The sequence below is a fragment of the Neolamprologus multifasciatus genome, chromosome 19 (genome assembly GCF_963576455.1).
Source record: "Neolamprologus multifasciatus chromosome 19, fNeoMul1.2, whole genome shotgun sequence".
NCBI classification, from domain to species: Eukaryota; Metazoa; Chordata; class Actinopteri; order Cichliformes; family Cichlidae; genus Neolamprologus; species Neolamprologus multifasciatus.
In genome coordinates, this window is record NC_140457.1 from 29,348,456 (window position 1) to 29,366,273 (window position 17,818).

At 40.6% G+C, this 17,818-nt stretch overlaps 1 protein-coding gene across 1 annotated transcript in view; it reads left to right on the forward strand.

Annotated features, from left to right (window-relative positions):
* The window catches only part of dapp1 (dual adaptor of phosphotyrosine and 3-phosphoinositides), a 34,407-nt gene that overhangs the window by 680 nt on the left and 15,909 nt on the right, over positions 1–17,818 (forward strand). Inside the window, exons 2-7 of the mRNA XM_085143572.1 lie at positions 2,843–2,965; positions 3,667–3,800; positions 3,973–4,103; positions 4,639–4,686; positions 4,884–4,946; positions 13,976–14,061. Of these exons, the coding sequence (XP_084999698.1) occupies positions 2,843–2,965; positions 3,667–3,800; positions 3,973–4,103; positions 4,639–4,686; positions 4,884–4,946; positions 13,976–14,061 (585 nt within the window). The remainder of the gene's footprint in view (positions 1–2,842; positions 2,966–3,666; positions 3,801–3,972; positions 4,104–4,638; positions 4,687–4,883; positions 4,947–13,975; positions 14,062–17,818) is intronic.

Here is a 17,818-nt window from a genome sequence, read left to right on the forward strand (position 1 = left end):
AAATTAAACAGCTGAGTTCCGCGTTAACAGGTTGTTACGTCAGTTATGTGGACACTTCTAATTCACTTTGCACGAGGGGAATGTTGTCAGTGGTAACATGCCGAAAACAAGTTCCAGTACCGACTCACTGTGCAGTCTATTAACACTTCGCTCAGCTTTAAATTCTCTCCGTGTAATGTTTTGTGGAGTTTCCTGTCGTGTTCTGGTCCCTCCTGCACATATCAGACCCACTCAGGACAATATTTGCAATTCCAAAAGAAGCGCCGTGGCGCGTTTCAGAGATGTCCAGGACTGCCCGCTCCGCTCCCTGAAGCAGTTTGTTTGTTTGTTTGTTTGATTTACGGAAGTCGGGTGCCGACAAAATCGCTTCGATTTAAAGCTTTAAAACTGCGCCCGAGATTCAACTCCGAATTTGGGAGGCAAAATCAGACTGACTTGATATTGATATGGTATCATTGTGGGTTTGCATACTCTTGACCCAGATTAAAATTCTCCTGTGGAAACAAGAATTTGTCCTTTTAGAGAAATCAGAATTCATTGAAAGATTATTTCCCATATGTGTCATTTGAAAGGGCTCTTATTTTGAAAGGCGAAATCATAATGACGTGAGATTAACCTGGTAACACTGTGGGATGGAATACTGTCAATATAGATAGTAATTATTCTGTGGAAACAGCAATTTTCCATTTTATAGCTTTCTGAAGTCATTGAAAACGCACACCGATATATGGTCAATTTGAAAGGGTCATTATTTTGAAAGGGAAAATAAGAATGATTGATATTGACATGGTATCACTATGGGGTTGTATACTGTCAAGATAGACTGCAACTAGTCTGTGGAAACGTGAATTTTCCATTCTGAACTAATTGAAAAGGTAGTTAAAAAATAAACATTTAGAGGGCTTTTACTTTGAAATCCAAAAGGAGATGGCTTTAATATTGACATGTTGCTACTAGAATACTAGGGTATGTCATTTGTATCCAACATTAGAGTGTGCAAACAAGACTAATTGATATTTATGAATGTGCTCTTCTGAAGTCATGCTTCAGGATCTTTTATTTTGAAATCAGGTTTCCACGTCTTTTGCCATAATACTTTGAATACACAGGGAACGTAAAACAAAGTGGAGGCTGGCTTGACACCAGTGAAAACACGCAGCTGGTATTTAACGGTTACGTCATACTGGCCTAATAACTTATGACTCGATCATACCGATGGTCTGTTCTAACGTTGTTGATACTTTGTTTTTTTGAGGAAGGACAAATATAATGTTAAACCAAGGATGCTGCACACATGATGACTGAACGTTTCGTGCGCTTATATATTTCACGAATTGTTAGAGAAGCTTTCTGTAAACGCAACAAATTCCACAATCCTCAGGATGTATCCACAGACTGCTCTGACAAACAAGGTCTTACTATAAATGCACTGAATAAAGTCAGGGTGGAGTTTCTGGAACAGTCTTATATGATAACTCAATAACCTGCAAACATCCATCCATTCTCTTCCACTTATCCTTGTCAGGGAGGCAGAGGGCTACCAGAGAAACAGACAACCACTTAAACGCCCTTTAACAGTTAACCACACTATCACACATCTTTAGACTGTGGGAGGAAGCCAGAGTACCCAGAGAGAACATGCAAACTCCACACAGAAAGGCCAGATGGTGCATTTACACTCAGGACTGCCACTCTGCAAACAAGACATGGAAAAACTTAATGTTCAGTGTGGAAACTGATAATCCTGCAGCTGGTTTTAAAATACGATCAGAACCTTTTGAATCTAGCGGTTTTTCTTGAGCTGTTGCCTTCAGTGATATTTTTAAACAGTCCCAGCAACTTTTAATGCAAATTAAGAACTTTCACATCCTTTTACCAGTTCCCTTTATATTTTCATACAGTCTGAGGCTCACAGTACTGCAGAGATGACCTTGAATCATCACGTAAACCTGTTCTTTCACGTAATTTTGCATAACAGTGTAAAAAGCATACAGGTTCTGCATAAGAGACAGAAGTCCCAGCAGTACACTTTCCTTATAAAAGTCAGCATTTTAATTCCGACCTGGTCTTCAGGAAAAACATTAGATGAAGCCCACGGCAGATTATTTAAATCTGCATTTTTTAGACCAGGATTAATTCCAGCTTCACTCTCTGTTAAAGTCCAAAATCGTCACATTTTAACACTCACCAATGTTGCTTATGGTTGTGAAATGGAGAAATAACATTGCTGTACAGTGTTGTATGTAAAAGTTTCAGCATGTCACACTGAGCAAGCAGCTTTAGGTCCCAAATAAGTTTTTCCAAGTCTTTGTAAATTGAGCACAAGCTCAGATGATTACTGTGATTTGTCCATGCTGTTGTATAAAGACGTTGTTTCTGTTGAAATATTAGAAATCGATTTGACACAGAATGAACTGTAGCTAAAAGATGGGCCGCGTGTCAAAATGTAGATAAAATTAGACCTTTTATATCATTTATCTAATACGGAGCCCCGCAGGGGACATGGGAGAAAAAATAATTAAGACAGACTTTTGCGGGATCTCGCAAAAGTTTTGCGAGATCTCGCAAAAGTTTTAGCCGCATTCTTCCCATTAGCTTGAAGCTAATGGGAGGTCGAGACCTACTACAGCCGGGAGGAACACCGCTTTCCCGGCACATCGTGCCTCGACCTCCCGGTCGGCTTCGAGCCAGCGTCCGAAGAATGCGGCTAAAACGTTTGCAATCTCGCAAAAGTCCGTCTTAATTTTTTTTTCTCCCATGTCCCCTGCGGGGCTCCGTAATCTAACAATGGTTTTATTTCATATTTTAAAAATAAAACAATCATATTACTATTGCCTTGAAGGTGGTACCACTATGACCTGTCTCGCCATGCTGCAGAGGCCCTTCTCTTGTCCAATGGGACAGATGGAAGTTACCTCCTGAGAAACAGTAATGAGGGATCCGACTGCTTCGCCCTGTCCGTTAGGTGAGTGAACGAGGGAAGTGCAGACAATCAGTGACAAAACAATGATGTCACAACAGATGCAGAGTTATCTTACCTGATTATAGCTTTATTGTTTACTTTTAGTTACATTTGCCTTGCTCCCCATGTCTTGTTTGGTTTCTCACTGGTGTGTTTAGTAATAACAGTCACCAGATCCCCTTAATGTCGAGGTTAAAGGTTTAAGTTTTTCATTGTAGTTTTCACCAAGTATTCTAGTATTAGTCACACAAAGCGTGTGTGTGTGTGGACGGGTATTAACATCTTCATGGGGACCAAAAATTGGTAGTTTACTGTACTTGTGGGGACAAACAGTCCCCACGAGTTTGAAGCATTTCTGAGACTCAAAATGTGGTTTTAGTGTCAGGATTACAATTAGGTTATGCTTAGATTCAGGGTCACGGTTAGGCATTCATTTTAGATGGTTAGGGTAAGCGGCTAGGGCTAGCATTATGTCAATGAGATGTCCCCACAAGGATATAAATACACACACATGTGTGTGGGGAGACAGAGAGGTGATAGTGAACCACCTAGAAACACTTTGTTAAAAGCAAGTATGTGAATCTTAACAACAATGAAGAAAGGAAACACGTACTTGCTATGTTTTGAAGGTCTGTGGTTAGTGTACTTCTACTTGTGAATGACTTTTAAAGTGAAACATTTATGCTGTTTGTCGTCTGACGTAGGGCAAAGGATTCAGTGAAGCATTTTCAGGTGACACGAAACAGCAGTGGCTATGTGTTTGGTTTTAATGAGTTTCCAACCCTTCAAGACTTTGTCAACCACTTCGCTAACCAACCTCTGCTGGGCAGCGACACAGGTATGCAGACCATGATCTTCATCAAAAACGTAATGCTAGCTATGATGCACACATAAAGACTGCATTAAAACACACCCACGAAGTATACTGACAAACAGAAATGTACGTCCATCTTTATTTCTTCCGTGTTTTAAAGTCACGGGCATATAACCAACCTTTGTCTCTTAACCAGGAACCCTCATTGTTTTGAAGTGTCCGTATCCATGGCGTGTGGAGGAGCCATCTATTTATGAATCTGTGCGAGTTCACACTGCCATACAGACAGGACGCACAGAAAACGATCTGGTAGCAAATGCACCTTCGGTACGACAACCATTGCAAACACCCACGTAGCCTCATGTGAGCAACATCTGACGAATCTCGTGGGAGGGGCTTTTTTTCGTCATAAATACAAGCTCGCAGCTCTCACATGTTTAGATATTAAGTAGTGTGCTCTGATGATGCCTGAACAATTCGTAAAGTCTTTTTTTATTATGGAGACTTTTTTGTGCTCAAATGATCAGGCGCTGCAGTTGTGATGAGCACGTTTGGATTCAACAACTGCAATAAGTTCAGATTTCTCCCTCAGTCTTTATGTACGGACAATGATTATCTGACCACAGCAACCTTTGGTGTGATAAACTTTCATTTTCTAGGTGACCTTTACTCTGTATTGTACGTCACATTACTTTAAATAAAATCTAAATATGTTGCATTATTGTAATGGGTATTCATACAAGTTATTTTAACTTAAAGATTATATAACCAAGACTTGTTCACAGTATGCAGCTTAAACTGGAATAAACCACAGTTATTCTTGAAATGTTTACAATTTAAAATGTATTTTCTATTTTTTCAGCTGGGGACAAAGGAAGGTTTCCTGGTGAAGCAAGGGGCAATTGTGAAGGTAACAGCAGTTGACATGCAAGAACTTAACAGATTCTCATCACAAATACTTCTGTTTGTGTTTCGTTGCAGACAGAAATCTTATGTAACTGTGAAACAAGAATAATTCAGAAACATGGCTTCAGAGTTTGAGATGAAGTAACACTGAAGTAATTGATTTGATTTTGATTTTATATATACTGTCAATCTTTTCTGCAGAACTGGAAGCAAAGGTGGTTCACGCTCAACAGATATGAACTCAAATACTTCAAAGACAAAGTGGTAAGTCTGCTCAGCTCCGTGGTGCACTGCCATCTTTCAGAAAGCTTATGTTTCCTCTCATAGTCCAAGGATGTACATCTTATCTTCTCACTGATTCCAAACTGGTTCTGGTGTAAACTCAAAAGACACGACGTCGTAGCCTCAACACAAGCTTTTCATTTCCACACCACGTTTTCCCGCACACGCACACAAACCACAATTCACCGCAGGCTACCGCACTCTCGCGATATAACAGAAAATAACAAGTTAACAATCTCTCTCTTTCTTTTAAAACAAAGATATAAACATACAGGTTTAAAACATTTGTGTATGTATATATATATATACACAAATATATATTGACCGTGGCTCAGGGGGTTGGGAAGCGTATCTGTAACCGGAAGGTTGCCAGTTCGATCCCTGGGCTCTCTGTCCTGGTCGTTGTGTCCTTGGGCAAGACACTTCACCTACTGCCTACTGGTGACGGACAGAGGGGCCGATGGCGCGATATGGCAGCCTCGCTTCTGTCAGTCTGCCCCAGGGCAGCTGTGGCTACAACTGTAGCTGCCTCCACCAGTGTGTGAATGCGAGAGTGAATGAATAGTGGAATTGTAAAGTGCTTTGGGTGCCTTGAAAAGCGCTATATAAATCCAATCCATTATTATATAGATACATATATATCTACAAAAAACAACAACTTGTCAACATTGATGAACATTCAAGAAATTCAGATGTGCTTCACTTTAACTAAAGCATACTATAACTACACAAAATAAATAACAGTGCATTTTAATGCAAAAAACCTTAATAAACAAAGGATCACAGTATCCAGAGTCTAGTGCTTGTAGAAGGATTAAAGGTGAAACTCCCTTTTTCGTCAGACAATCAGCAAGTTGAGATTTGGAATCTGACCAACAAGCCAACAAAATCAGACGGGTTTGTCTGATTTTGTTGGCTTGTATGAGCTCTTTAGTGCTGCTCATTTCTAGCCTCAGTCTCTTCTCTGTAAACTGCTTAGTGGACTTGAGTGCATCAAACAAGGAATGATTGTCAGTCACACAGATCCACAGAACAGCGTTCAGACCAGTGTTACCAGTTGTAAGCTCAGAAAAACGTGCTGCCAGGAAGACTGCAGTGTCTATTCCATCTGACATGGCAAGAGTTTCTCCTGCCAGTGTACTTCTGACCACACACCTGACAAAACTTTCCCCCTTTACCCATAAGGACGATTAATGCCCCTCCTTGAGTACCGCCATCAGGAAGGTTACCAAAAGAAGCGTCACTGAAAACAACCAATGCCAAATCCTCACTGTTACCCAAGTGCTGAAACTTAAGAGTCACTTTCTCTGCCTTAGGTTTACAGATAACTTTGTTCACTTGAATGGACTGCACAGTTACATCTTTAATATTAGATGCCAGGCTGCATGTGTCAAACATCACATCTGGCCTCGTTTGTTTGGTAACCCACAAAATCTGTCCTATTTTTGACCTGAGTTGCTCCCGTCCTGTTTCGCTTAACGAAGCCTCCCTCTCCCTCTTCTCGTTTGGCTCTCGGCGAAGGCGGTCACACTTTTCTATCCTCTCTTCTCCCTTATCTTCCCTGCTTAGCTTCTTATGTCCTTGTCTTGTCTTGTGTTTTTACTTTTCCCTGGAACACTCTCTCGCAGTAATGATAGCCAGAGGCCTCAGGAAAGCACTTGCATGACTGTGTGGGGTCATCTAATGTGTGTCACTACAGTATAACGTCAGGTAAGGCCTATAAAACAACTGGAGCACTGTTTTTACTTTCCGGATGCACTTATTTCAGTTGAAATGTGGCCTGTTTTTTTGAGTAAATCTGTGTTTTTAGAGATATGTAGAAAAGTGATCACACACCACAGTACACAATTGTACTATATTACACATCTCCAACTACTGCATAAGGTTTGCTGAAAATACCAAGTGCTATAATTGAAGGGCACTTACAAACTATATTCTTTGCTATAGGACAAACACTGGCATAAGAATCACAGAGTACAGGGGGACACTAACAGCACTATGTAAATAAAACATTTTTCCAAAGAAAAAATAAATTTTCCAAATTGATGTAACAACTGTAACGACGGAGTGCAGATCATCATCCTATTATATCCACTAATTTCAGACAACTTTTAACATCACATTTGACTAGAATACTACAGGAGTTCATGGTCAGCTCAGTTACTTCAACGTGTCCAAGTCGTGTGGCTGAAAAACAATGAGACCAAGAACAGTGTATTATATGTACACACGGGCTGATGTAATATTTAGTAGCTTTAAACTTATAATACATAATAAATCTATTAATTTGGTCACAGAGTGCTTATGAAACTGGAAGAGATCAATTACAACACTCTTCCTCATAGTAAAAGAAGAAAAAGGAGATGGCACATAACAGTTGGGAGTTAGATATTGTGAGCTGATAATTGTGCCCCATAAGTGACCAATCAACCACTGTCATGGTTATTTTTTCACATTTCTGATTTACTCATTCTTGTCTGGATCCCTTTACTTCTTACTGTTATTCATCCTTCAACTCTTTTGCATTAGGTTTACTTTAGAGTTGTTAAGTGTGAATGTGATGGGCAGGGTTTTTGACACCGTTACAAAATGTATACGTTTACTCTATGTTGGTGTGTGTATGTGCTTGTTCAGTAAAATGTATGTATAATGGTATGCGTATAGTATAAGTCTATTGTGAGCTAGCATCGTCTACAGCTCTCTATTGTTGAGATAGGTGGGAAAGTGTATTACCTGTCATCACATCTTCAGAGAAGGTAAAAGGTCTCAACATCCAGCCTTTTAGGTTAAAATACAGAGTGCTAAAACAGCGTTTATCTATACATGCTCTTGCTAATAATAAATCATCTTTATTCTTAGTTAACAATATAATGAAAGTAGAAGTCTGATTAATATTTTGAACGAGAAATGCATTTTAAATAATGACAGTGTCTGTTTTAATGCTTTAAGGGATTTTGTGTGCACCGACATGACCTTGGCAGATTAGTGTCTGTGTCTGGCTGCAGGAATGTGGAAAGTTTAAAAAAATGTGTTTCTAACCCATCATTATTCATGATTTTGAATATAAGAAATCTCACTGAAGAATCTGTTTGTGTGTGTGTGTGTGTGTGTGTGTGTGTGTGTGTGAGAGCGTGAGTGAGAGAGAGAGAGAGAGAGAGAGAGAGAGAGAGAGAGTAGCCACTAATCTAAAAAGAATGTCTGACCATAAACTGTATGATTTACCATCAGAAGTATATTGTGATCAATATACTCAATACTTGTACATGAATAGTAAAAAGAAGAATTACAATGTCAGTACTGCAGACATCCACTGCACTCTGTTGTGTCTTGTGTAAATGTTTTTAGGTTCTCAGAACATCGCACTTCTCTTTTTCTCATGTCCATTTATACCAGTTGTTGTCACTCTTACAAATAGAAGTTGTCATGAAATTTCCCTTTAAAAATAATAATAATAATGGATTGGATTTATATAGCACTTTTCAAGGCACCCAAAGTGCTTTACAATGCCACTATTCATTCACTGGTGGAGGCAGCTACAGTTGTAGCCACAGCTGTCCTGGGGCAGACTGACAGAAGGGAGGCTGCCATATCGCGCCATCGGCCCCTCTGGCCAACACCAGTAGGCGGTAGGTGAAGTGTCTTGCCCAAGAACACAATGACCAGGACAGAGAGCCCAGGGTACAAACCGGCGACCTTCCGGTTACAGATGCGCTTCCCAACCCCCTGAGCCACGGTCGCCCCTGTTAATAAAGTCTGTGAAACGTGGTTAGGAGACAGGAGGTAACTTTTGGGGCTATTTAACCTTATCCCTCAGTAACTCAATGGAGGAAACTTCTGGAGGAAAAGTTGCTTAAAAAGTGTTGCCAATGCTTATCTACACTGAAAGGAAGTCAAGAAATGAAAACAATATTGAAAGCTGAAAAGAAAAGAAAAAAATGTAAAAAGAAGAAGAGGAGAAAAAAGAATATTAGTGGTTGAGACTGTTTTACGTTGGTCTGAAGTTAGATTAAGTTCACCTTTAGATATCTAAAAGTATTTTAGTGCTTAGTTTAATTATGAGGACTTTCATCATTGCACCAGTATGTGAGTGGCTTTGTTACTTGCGGCTAATAGATTGGCTAACAGCAGTCAAAGGTTCACTAATTCTAATCAACCCCCTCATTGAGATCATTAACAAGACCGGCTATGGATATTGTCTATGGAATAGTGCAATCATCAGCCACCTCCTCTACATCGATGACACCAAGCTGTATGCCAGGAGTGGCCAAGATATCAATTTACTGATGCATACCACTAGAATCTACAGCAACATTGGCATGTCATTTGGACTGGAGAAGTGGTGTCATATTATAACAAAGAGAGGGAAGGTAGTCAGTACTGAAAGGGATTGTACTACCGGAAGGCAACCTTGCAGACATTGAGGACAGTGACAGGCACCTGGGAATCCCACAGGAAAATAGAAACTGTCAAGAGGCCACTAGGGAAGTCACAACCACCCACATAGCAGACAGGTCTAGCCCGGATCTGGTGTCAAGCCAGCTTTGCTGGCTGGCTGACTTCTGGCATGGTAAGTGGTATGTCAACCAGATGTGGGCCAGGTCTGGCAATGATGGCACTGTTTATGTGATGGCATGCCATATCTGGCCCGATTATGGCTTGGTTTATGTGGCCCAGGCTCATAGAAAACAGGTCTTCCCTGGATCCACCATCAAGCTGGCACTTCTGATTGACTAGTGTCATGGCAGGCCCACATGTGGTTGACTGGTGTCAACCACATGTGGGCCAGGTCTGGCTATGATGGCACTGTTTATGTTCCTATTTTCCTATTTTAGTTAGAAGACCCAAATGCCATGTTGCAGTACTATACTGCTATGGTAGCCAAATTTTCAAATGCAGGTTTGACAGGTTCGTGAGTGTATGCTTTATCCAAAAGCTAGTGAGAGTTTACTCATGTTTACCACTGGGTAGCTGTAGCTCAGGAGGTAGAGCAGGTCACCTACTGATCGGAAGGTTAGTGGTTTGATCCCTAGCTCCTCCAGTCTGCATGTCAAGAGTGTAAATGTGTAGGAACAAGTTAGGAAGCACTCAGTTTAGAGAAAGTGTGTGTGAATGTGGCATGTTGTAGTAGAAAAGCGCTATATAAGAATCAGTCCATTCACTGTCTGAACAGAGTTTCTTTATGTTAGTTTTGCACTATTATGTTCCGCACATGTTGTTATTACATGGCTTGATTAAGGTAAACATTAGGCTGACATTTGGGAACAGAGCTGAAACTGTTCTGGGCCAGCAGCGTGTCTGCAACTGGCCCGTGGCTGCACATGTGATCCACATATGGGCCAGCACAGGACCAACAGTCTGTCTGCAACTGGCCTTGTGCTGGCCCATGTGTGGGCCACCTCTGGCAAACCAGATCTGGGCCACCAAAGGGCCGTCATTCTTTGCAGTATGTGGGCCATGTGTAAGCACATTTTGTGGGCCAGATCCAGGCCATACCAATTTTGCTATGTGGGCACCCACCAAATAGCTGCAGAGAGTAAGGCAAGTTTTGAGGAGTCAGCTGAATGGGAAAAACAAGATCCAGGAAATCACTGGGATAACAAAGTGTCCAAAGGAGGAAACAGAAGCCACTGACATCAAGACACAGAAGCTCCTTACCATGCATGGAGGGTTTCACCCCAAGTCCAGCACCCTGAGACTATACGCTAAGCAGAAGGAAGGAGGCTTAAAACTAGTGAATGTCACAACCACTATCCAGGATTAAACAACAAAGATCCATGAGTACAGCCTCTCCAGAGGGAGAGTACCCGAGCTTGAAGGTTAAAGACCGACCGACTACAGGGCAAGTGGGGAATTATATACACGCATTCACGCACACACATATATATATATAAATCAACTCCACACTATGTGCCTATATTTTAATTAAACAACAAACAAACAAACAAAAAAAACAATTCAATGACAAAGTTCAGACATGCTCATGGGTGTTGGTTGCCACGACAACAAAGAGACAACTGCAAATACTGATTGGTTTTGTTGTATACATGCTGTATTTCCTTACAAAAGCATTTCAGTACAGTACAACATTCATGTTGTATTACATGCCTCAGTGCAACATGGAGGCCTGTAAGACAGATTGCAATCACATAACTATATTCATCATTATGACAGATCTGGGGCATTACAGTGCTAGCCAGTGGTTCCCTAATGAACATAGGAGTGGCAGTAACTAGGAGACTACTTCCATTAATACTCTTGCCTTATGTGCCAAAAAATAGCGCAATTTCTGCCAACCCTACTGTTCCATCCATTCTCCCTACCCCTCTTGAGCAAGAAAGGTTATGTTTTCTCCATGTTTTTTATCTGGTATACTCTTAAACATCAACCGGCATAGACGCGCAGCTCCACCGTCTCCTTTTCATGCTTTGTTTCTCCAAAACATGAAATGGTAATCCATTCCTGCATGCAGAAATTGCATTACCAGCAGAGGGAGATAATGTCTTTAAAGCCGCGAAGTCAGTAGTGAGCAAAAAACATAGCAAGTACATTTGAGGGTCCTTAATAGTCAGAATCGATTAATCTAGGCAGCTAATATGTGTGTGTGCCGTTATGGGTGCATGTCTGATGCAGGGGCATTAACACCTTTCTTATATCACCACTCTGAAGACCGATGAGCGTTGTCAACAGGTTTACTGACATTCAAAAGGGTAAAACTAAAAACAAGACAAAAAATACAGTCATGACATGCATATGTGCAGCATAATATGCATTTAAATACCACAATGCTACTACATAGCATATGTCTAATTATGTAAACTTTTTAAGCTACTACTGCCTTCTCTTTTGGCTCTCAGCGGAGGCGGTCGCATTTTTCTCCTCTCCTCCTTACCCTTATCTTCCCTGCTTAGCCTCTCTGTCCTTGTCTGTCTCATGTGCATTATTCTTTTCCCTGGAACAGTCTCTCACTGTCTGTTCTCTAAAACCTAAAAGAGAATTATGGATTTGATCAACTGGTCTCTGAATGCTATTGACACCCTTTTCTCAATGAGAAGTCTGGGCTCGGAGAGCCCGAGTGTCCTGGAGGGACTTTCCCTGCCGGATACACGATGGACGGGTGGCAGACATGGAGGATGGTGTGCCTGGCGGGACTGTCGATCGAGGACGCTGAAGATATCTACCTATTCTATCCTATTGCTGATTGGAGCTGGCTTGGCCCTGACTTATCGAAGATTTAAGAAAGCGGAACCGGCTGTTCAAACCCCACAAGGCTGCCCGCTGGGACTGAAACGATGGGACGAGGCGCGGCTTCTCAGAATGGGCTCACTGAGTGCAGCATGGATAAGATCTTGGAGAAGCTTACGGCTGCTGTGAAGGCTCAGAATAAGACCTCTGAGCGAATGACAAGACCACGGAGCGCAAGTTTGATAACATCATGGAGAAACTCGCGGCTCTCCAACAGGAGATTGAGAGACCAGTGTTGGAGTGTTAAGAACAGCTTTGAAATTCTCATGACCATCATAATGCGGCTATCCCTTCGGCGCCAGCTGTGAGCTCAAGGCTGGAGCTGAACAACAACACCCTGATAACGACTGTGTTTAGTCTGTTCTTCCCATTCCATGCAAGCCCACCTGGGTTGGCTGGAAGACTGTTTACTTAGCCTGGCAGGGCGAAGGACACTGTCTCAGCTGAACTATGGACACGCACACACACACACACTGATACGTGTATGAGTGAGTCATCCCCCCTCCCTTTCCAAACGCCTTCGATGCTTGTTCCCTCGTGGGGAACACGGCGGGTCTAAAACTAAACACACCGAACACAAACATGGGTTTGACAAAATAAATCAGGAAACATAAGTGAGACGCAGACTGTGACAACGCGAGCTAGACAATACGACATGCAACGCACACATGAAACACATGAAATACCTACATTTGAAAATATTCACTTTATAATCAAAAACAAATGTGACTGTAAATAATAATAAAGCTGAGAAAACATTTATAGATACGTGTTATTATCTATCTGTCTTATGTATGAAATATTTTGAGTTACATTTTTATTTTTGGCTGTTTTACTACAAGTGCGCTGTATATTTGAATAATAGCCTCTGTAATCCACTTTAAATGCTCTACTCCTTACCTGGCTAAAATCTAAGACAACTGAATGGAAGTGAAGAACCTGATCTCCTCTTCAGTTTCAGTTTGTTATCATAAACTCATCATATTCTGTGTTACGATTTATTTTTATTGTGTTTGACAAGGTTTGTGGCCTTGCTGCATGTGTCACAAAATGCATCTTCACTATTTACATGACTCCGCTTACGATCAGCCAGTATTGTATTATGTATATATATATACATAATATATATATATATATATATATATATATATATATATATATATATATATATATATATATATTATGTATATATAGTATTATGACAGGCGGAAGAAGAAGTAGTTCCTACAAATTGTTTATACTATTCCAAAAATATAGTTACAGTACTTTCTACCATGTTCCTGGTAATGATAAAGTCCAATTTTCCCCAAGTAACTAAAATATTGATACTTTAATATGAGACTATTCTAGAACACAAATATCTTGTACTGGAGGAATTGATATTTCAGCACTGAGCTGCACACCACTAAAAATATTAGTGATATAAAGAATACACAAGCTGCCCGACACCTAGCAATGCAGGCAGATGAGTGTATACACATCTTCTTTATTGAACTTACACATTAAAACATAAAAAGCAGTAACAAAATGTAAACAAACACAGTAACCTGTATTACTGATGTAATGTAACATACAAAGCTGTTTCGATGTACAGAAGCTGGAATGAGGACATAGCTAGACTTTTACTGGAAGAGGTAAAAATAAATAGCAGCTGCAGTTAAAAATTGTCCTACAAAAATAAGGCTTTGCTACATTTATGTCAGGGAAGGTTTTTTTAATGTACCTGTTTATGTGCACAGTAAGTATGTAGTATCATTTTTCTGTTGCAGTGTGAGGAGCCCATTCGAACCTTAGATCTGAGGTCCTGCTCGGCAGTCCAGTTTGACTACTCTCAGGATAAAGTCAACTGTTTTTGGTAAGTGACCCAACAACTAGAATAAAGAGAAAGTGATCATTTACTTTAAGGTGGATATTGGAAAGTTAACTGAAACACAACACAGCGTTTTGTAGATGTGGCCAACACATGAACTCTCACTGCCTTACCTCTCAGCCTGATTTGGTACAATTTTACCAAATTATTAACCCACGCTCATATTCAGATATTGTTATTAATAATCATAATTAATAATCATTTTGGAGGATTTACAAGCTTTGAACTTTGGTTAAAATCTGGAACCCAAAATAAAAATATAACATTAGGAAAATATGGAGAAATCTCTGTATGGAAGGAACAAGGCAAAGTACACGTAAATTGCTGGCTAGGCTCAGTAACACTCGGAGCCACCACAAGTTAAAAAGTTGATTTAAGAGATATTGAGCCAAAATGGAAAGCACAAATTGTACCTGTGACAGTGAAAACTATTGCATGGTTATTAAAAAAAAAAAAAAAAGGGGGGGGGGTCTAATGTGTTTTAGCAAAATGTCAAAATAACTTCTAAAGAATATTTAGCATGAAAGAGTCCTAAATCTGTCCATCTACAGGTGAGAACACTCAGTTTATAAATAGGTATTATGAACAGACAAACACAAGGTTATAAAGAGGAGTTAAAAATGACTTCTCACAGAAGTGTGAAATCCATGTTTGGATGCAGAGTGTTTCTGTGTTTGGGGCCAAATATTATAGCTTCAGTTTTCCATGATTTTCTTTATATTTTATTACCAAGCAGTCAGATTTGCTCGTAATTTCTTTGAATGGTTTTGAGGAGTAGTTCTCCAGGCTTTTTGGAGGTCTTTCAATGTTTTTGTTTGTCATTGGCTGCCATTTCAGTCATTTTCAGTCCAGTCTAGCTGATCATGTGTTTTTCTTCTTTTGTTTAACCACTTATCATGGACCAATCAATCACTCAAGCAAAAGGCAACTAATTCAACTAAGTCAATGGGTGAACCAGTGTCCATAAAAGACAACAAAGAACCAGTTTTAAATCTCAAAAGACCTTCAAGGAAACAGGTTGTCACAGCAACACCTTATGTGTTTCTGTTTTTTTTTCAGTTGAATCTGTGAAAAATGCCAAATACAACATAGTTTGACAGTATAAAATAATATTTTTGCATAAACAATATCCAAAGACTCTATTGGCCTACATTTAACATATGTTGGCATGGTGGGAGACAGTAGATCTAAAAACAACAAAAAACCCTGCAGCGGATGGTGTCATAGTCCTGGGTTTGATTAAAATCATTAAGATAGGCTAACTTGTGTTCTTGTGCTGTATTAGTTTTCTGTATTAGTTAATCTGAGGCTCTGTTTTCCTAGTGCCTCTGATATTACATGATTTATATTTCTAGCTTTTGATTTCTTGTATTTATGATGTGTGTCTACCCTTTTGTGTCAAGTCTGTCCTGGTCTTTTCTCGGTGTTTTTCTGTCTGCATAGCTGTCTACATGCAAACTAATACGTTTGAGTCAACATCCATCTTCAGCCCTCCTTTGCACAGCTTCTCCACATAATGAGCAACATGCATGTCATGACTGTGTGAATGGAGTTGTTTACTCTGACCCTGAATCCTCCCTTATTTATGCTGAAATCCAGTCTTTAACCTCCTAAGACCAGAACTCTTTCATGGCATGCATTTTTCATTTCTCTTTGCCATTTGGGCTGATTGAGACCAGATGAATGTAAAATTGTTTTTTTTACCTGATTTTTGTTTCTGAGATAAATGAGATCCACGTATGATGACATTTGCTTTAAATTTCGATAGAAGAGTGGCAGTACGATGTCCTCATAAATGGATATCAGGCCCTTGTAGAGCCAAATTTTGTATTTTGGTCTAGACAACCCGAAATGTGATGTCCACATATGTGGACGCCAGGTCCTAGGAGGTTACGTGATGACGTGGTGAACCCTGCTTCGGGGTCCAAACTACTCTGCGTCTAATAAGGCTGTTGTTGTTTTTTTTAACATGTTTTTATGCTTTGTATCTTGTTCTCATTAATGCGAACAAGCCCCTAAAAACAGTCAGTGATCACTGTCGGCTTCTCTCGGTTTTTATTGCTGCTATTGATTTTAAAGCTCAGTTTTTAAAACAACACGATGTAACTACAGCCCATGCAGCAATGTATTCATGACTAACTTTGTATTGTGGATGGATTATCTCAGAATCAGAATCAGAAAGACTTTATTTATTCCCAAGGGTCAATTAACATACACCAGAGCAGCATGATTTTAAAGATAAGGACAGGGCATAGACAGGCAGTAAGAGTGAGATAATAAACACACAGAATATACATTATATACACAGTTTCAAAACTACACCGTTTTAAAATTAAAGTGACTGAAAGATGAATAAATAACTGTAAGTGAGTAAAAGTGAGTAAAGTGTCGGCAGTATAAAAAGAGTGTAGTTTATGTTTCTGGTGTGGGAAATGGTTTTATTGGCTGGAGTTAAAAAGCAGAGTGGGGAGAAGGTCATGATGCTTTCCAGGAAGGCATAGTAAAAAGTCATCATGATGGCTGTGCTGACTCCAAAGGAGTTGAGTTATAAGGAGGTATAGCCGTTGGTGGCACCTCCTGAGAATCTCCTCTGTGTGGGCAGAGAATTTCAGGAGGTTGTCAAAGATGGTTCCCAGGTATTTGTACTCCTCATCTCCCTCCACTGGCTTCCCGTGGATGGTGGTGGTGACTGAAGCAGCCAGATCCCTCTGCCTACTGGAGAAGGTCACCACCATCTCTTTGGTTTTGCTCACGTTCAGTTCAAGTTTGGAGCTGTCACACCCTCTACAAACTCCTGCCGAGTGGGCCCGTGGTGTTGTGAGGGTCCTGACAGCAGTGAGAGGAGAACTGTGTCGTCAGCATATTTCACCAGGTGACAGTTGGGCTGTGTGGATCTGCAGTCATCAGTGTAGAGGATGAAGAGCAGGGGGGAGAGCACACAGCCCTGGGGGGAGCCAGTGGAGGTGGAATGGAGACCGGAGAGAGAGTTGTTGACCTGAACTCTCTGAGTCCTGTTGGTCAAAAAGTCCAATATCCACAGGATCAGCTGATCATCCACGTGAAATTGGGAGGAAAGTTTAGTGGCCAGGATATGAGGCTGCAGAGTGTTGAAGGCTGATGAGAAACCAGCAAACAGAAGTCTGGCGGAGGAGTCAGGAAGCTCCAGATGTTTGTGGATGGAGTCCAAGATGAAGATTTTTGCGTCATCGACACCTCTGCGTGCACGGTAAGCAAACTGGAGTGGGTCCATCAGCGGGTCAGTTGCACTTACTGCTGTGCTGTTTTATGATCTTCTCCATGGCCTTCATCACCAGGGAGGTGAGGGCCACAGGACGAAGACCATTCAGAGACTTTGGGTTGTTTCTTTTGGGGATGACTGTGGAGTGTCTTAGTTCGTCTCCTGACTGAAGTTTGGTCCGTTTACAGCATCCTGCCTTTTACCTAACCATCGGGAACCCTCACGTTAACTTTTATTGAGTGGAAAAAAGTTAGCGTTCATCCTCCAGCTTCAGCTCCATGTGTTTATGCTATGCTAACATAGCTGTGTCGCTAGCGATCACGTAGCACATCATTATATACCAGCTAGCCAAACTTCAGTAACCCTACAAACATCACTGCTGTTTAGTTTTCTGTCTCATTTAATTAATTAATTAATGGATTGGATTTTTATAGCGCTTTTCTAGGCACCCAAAGCGCTTTACAATTCCACTATTCATTCACTCTCACATTCACACACTGGTGG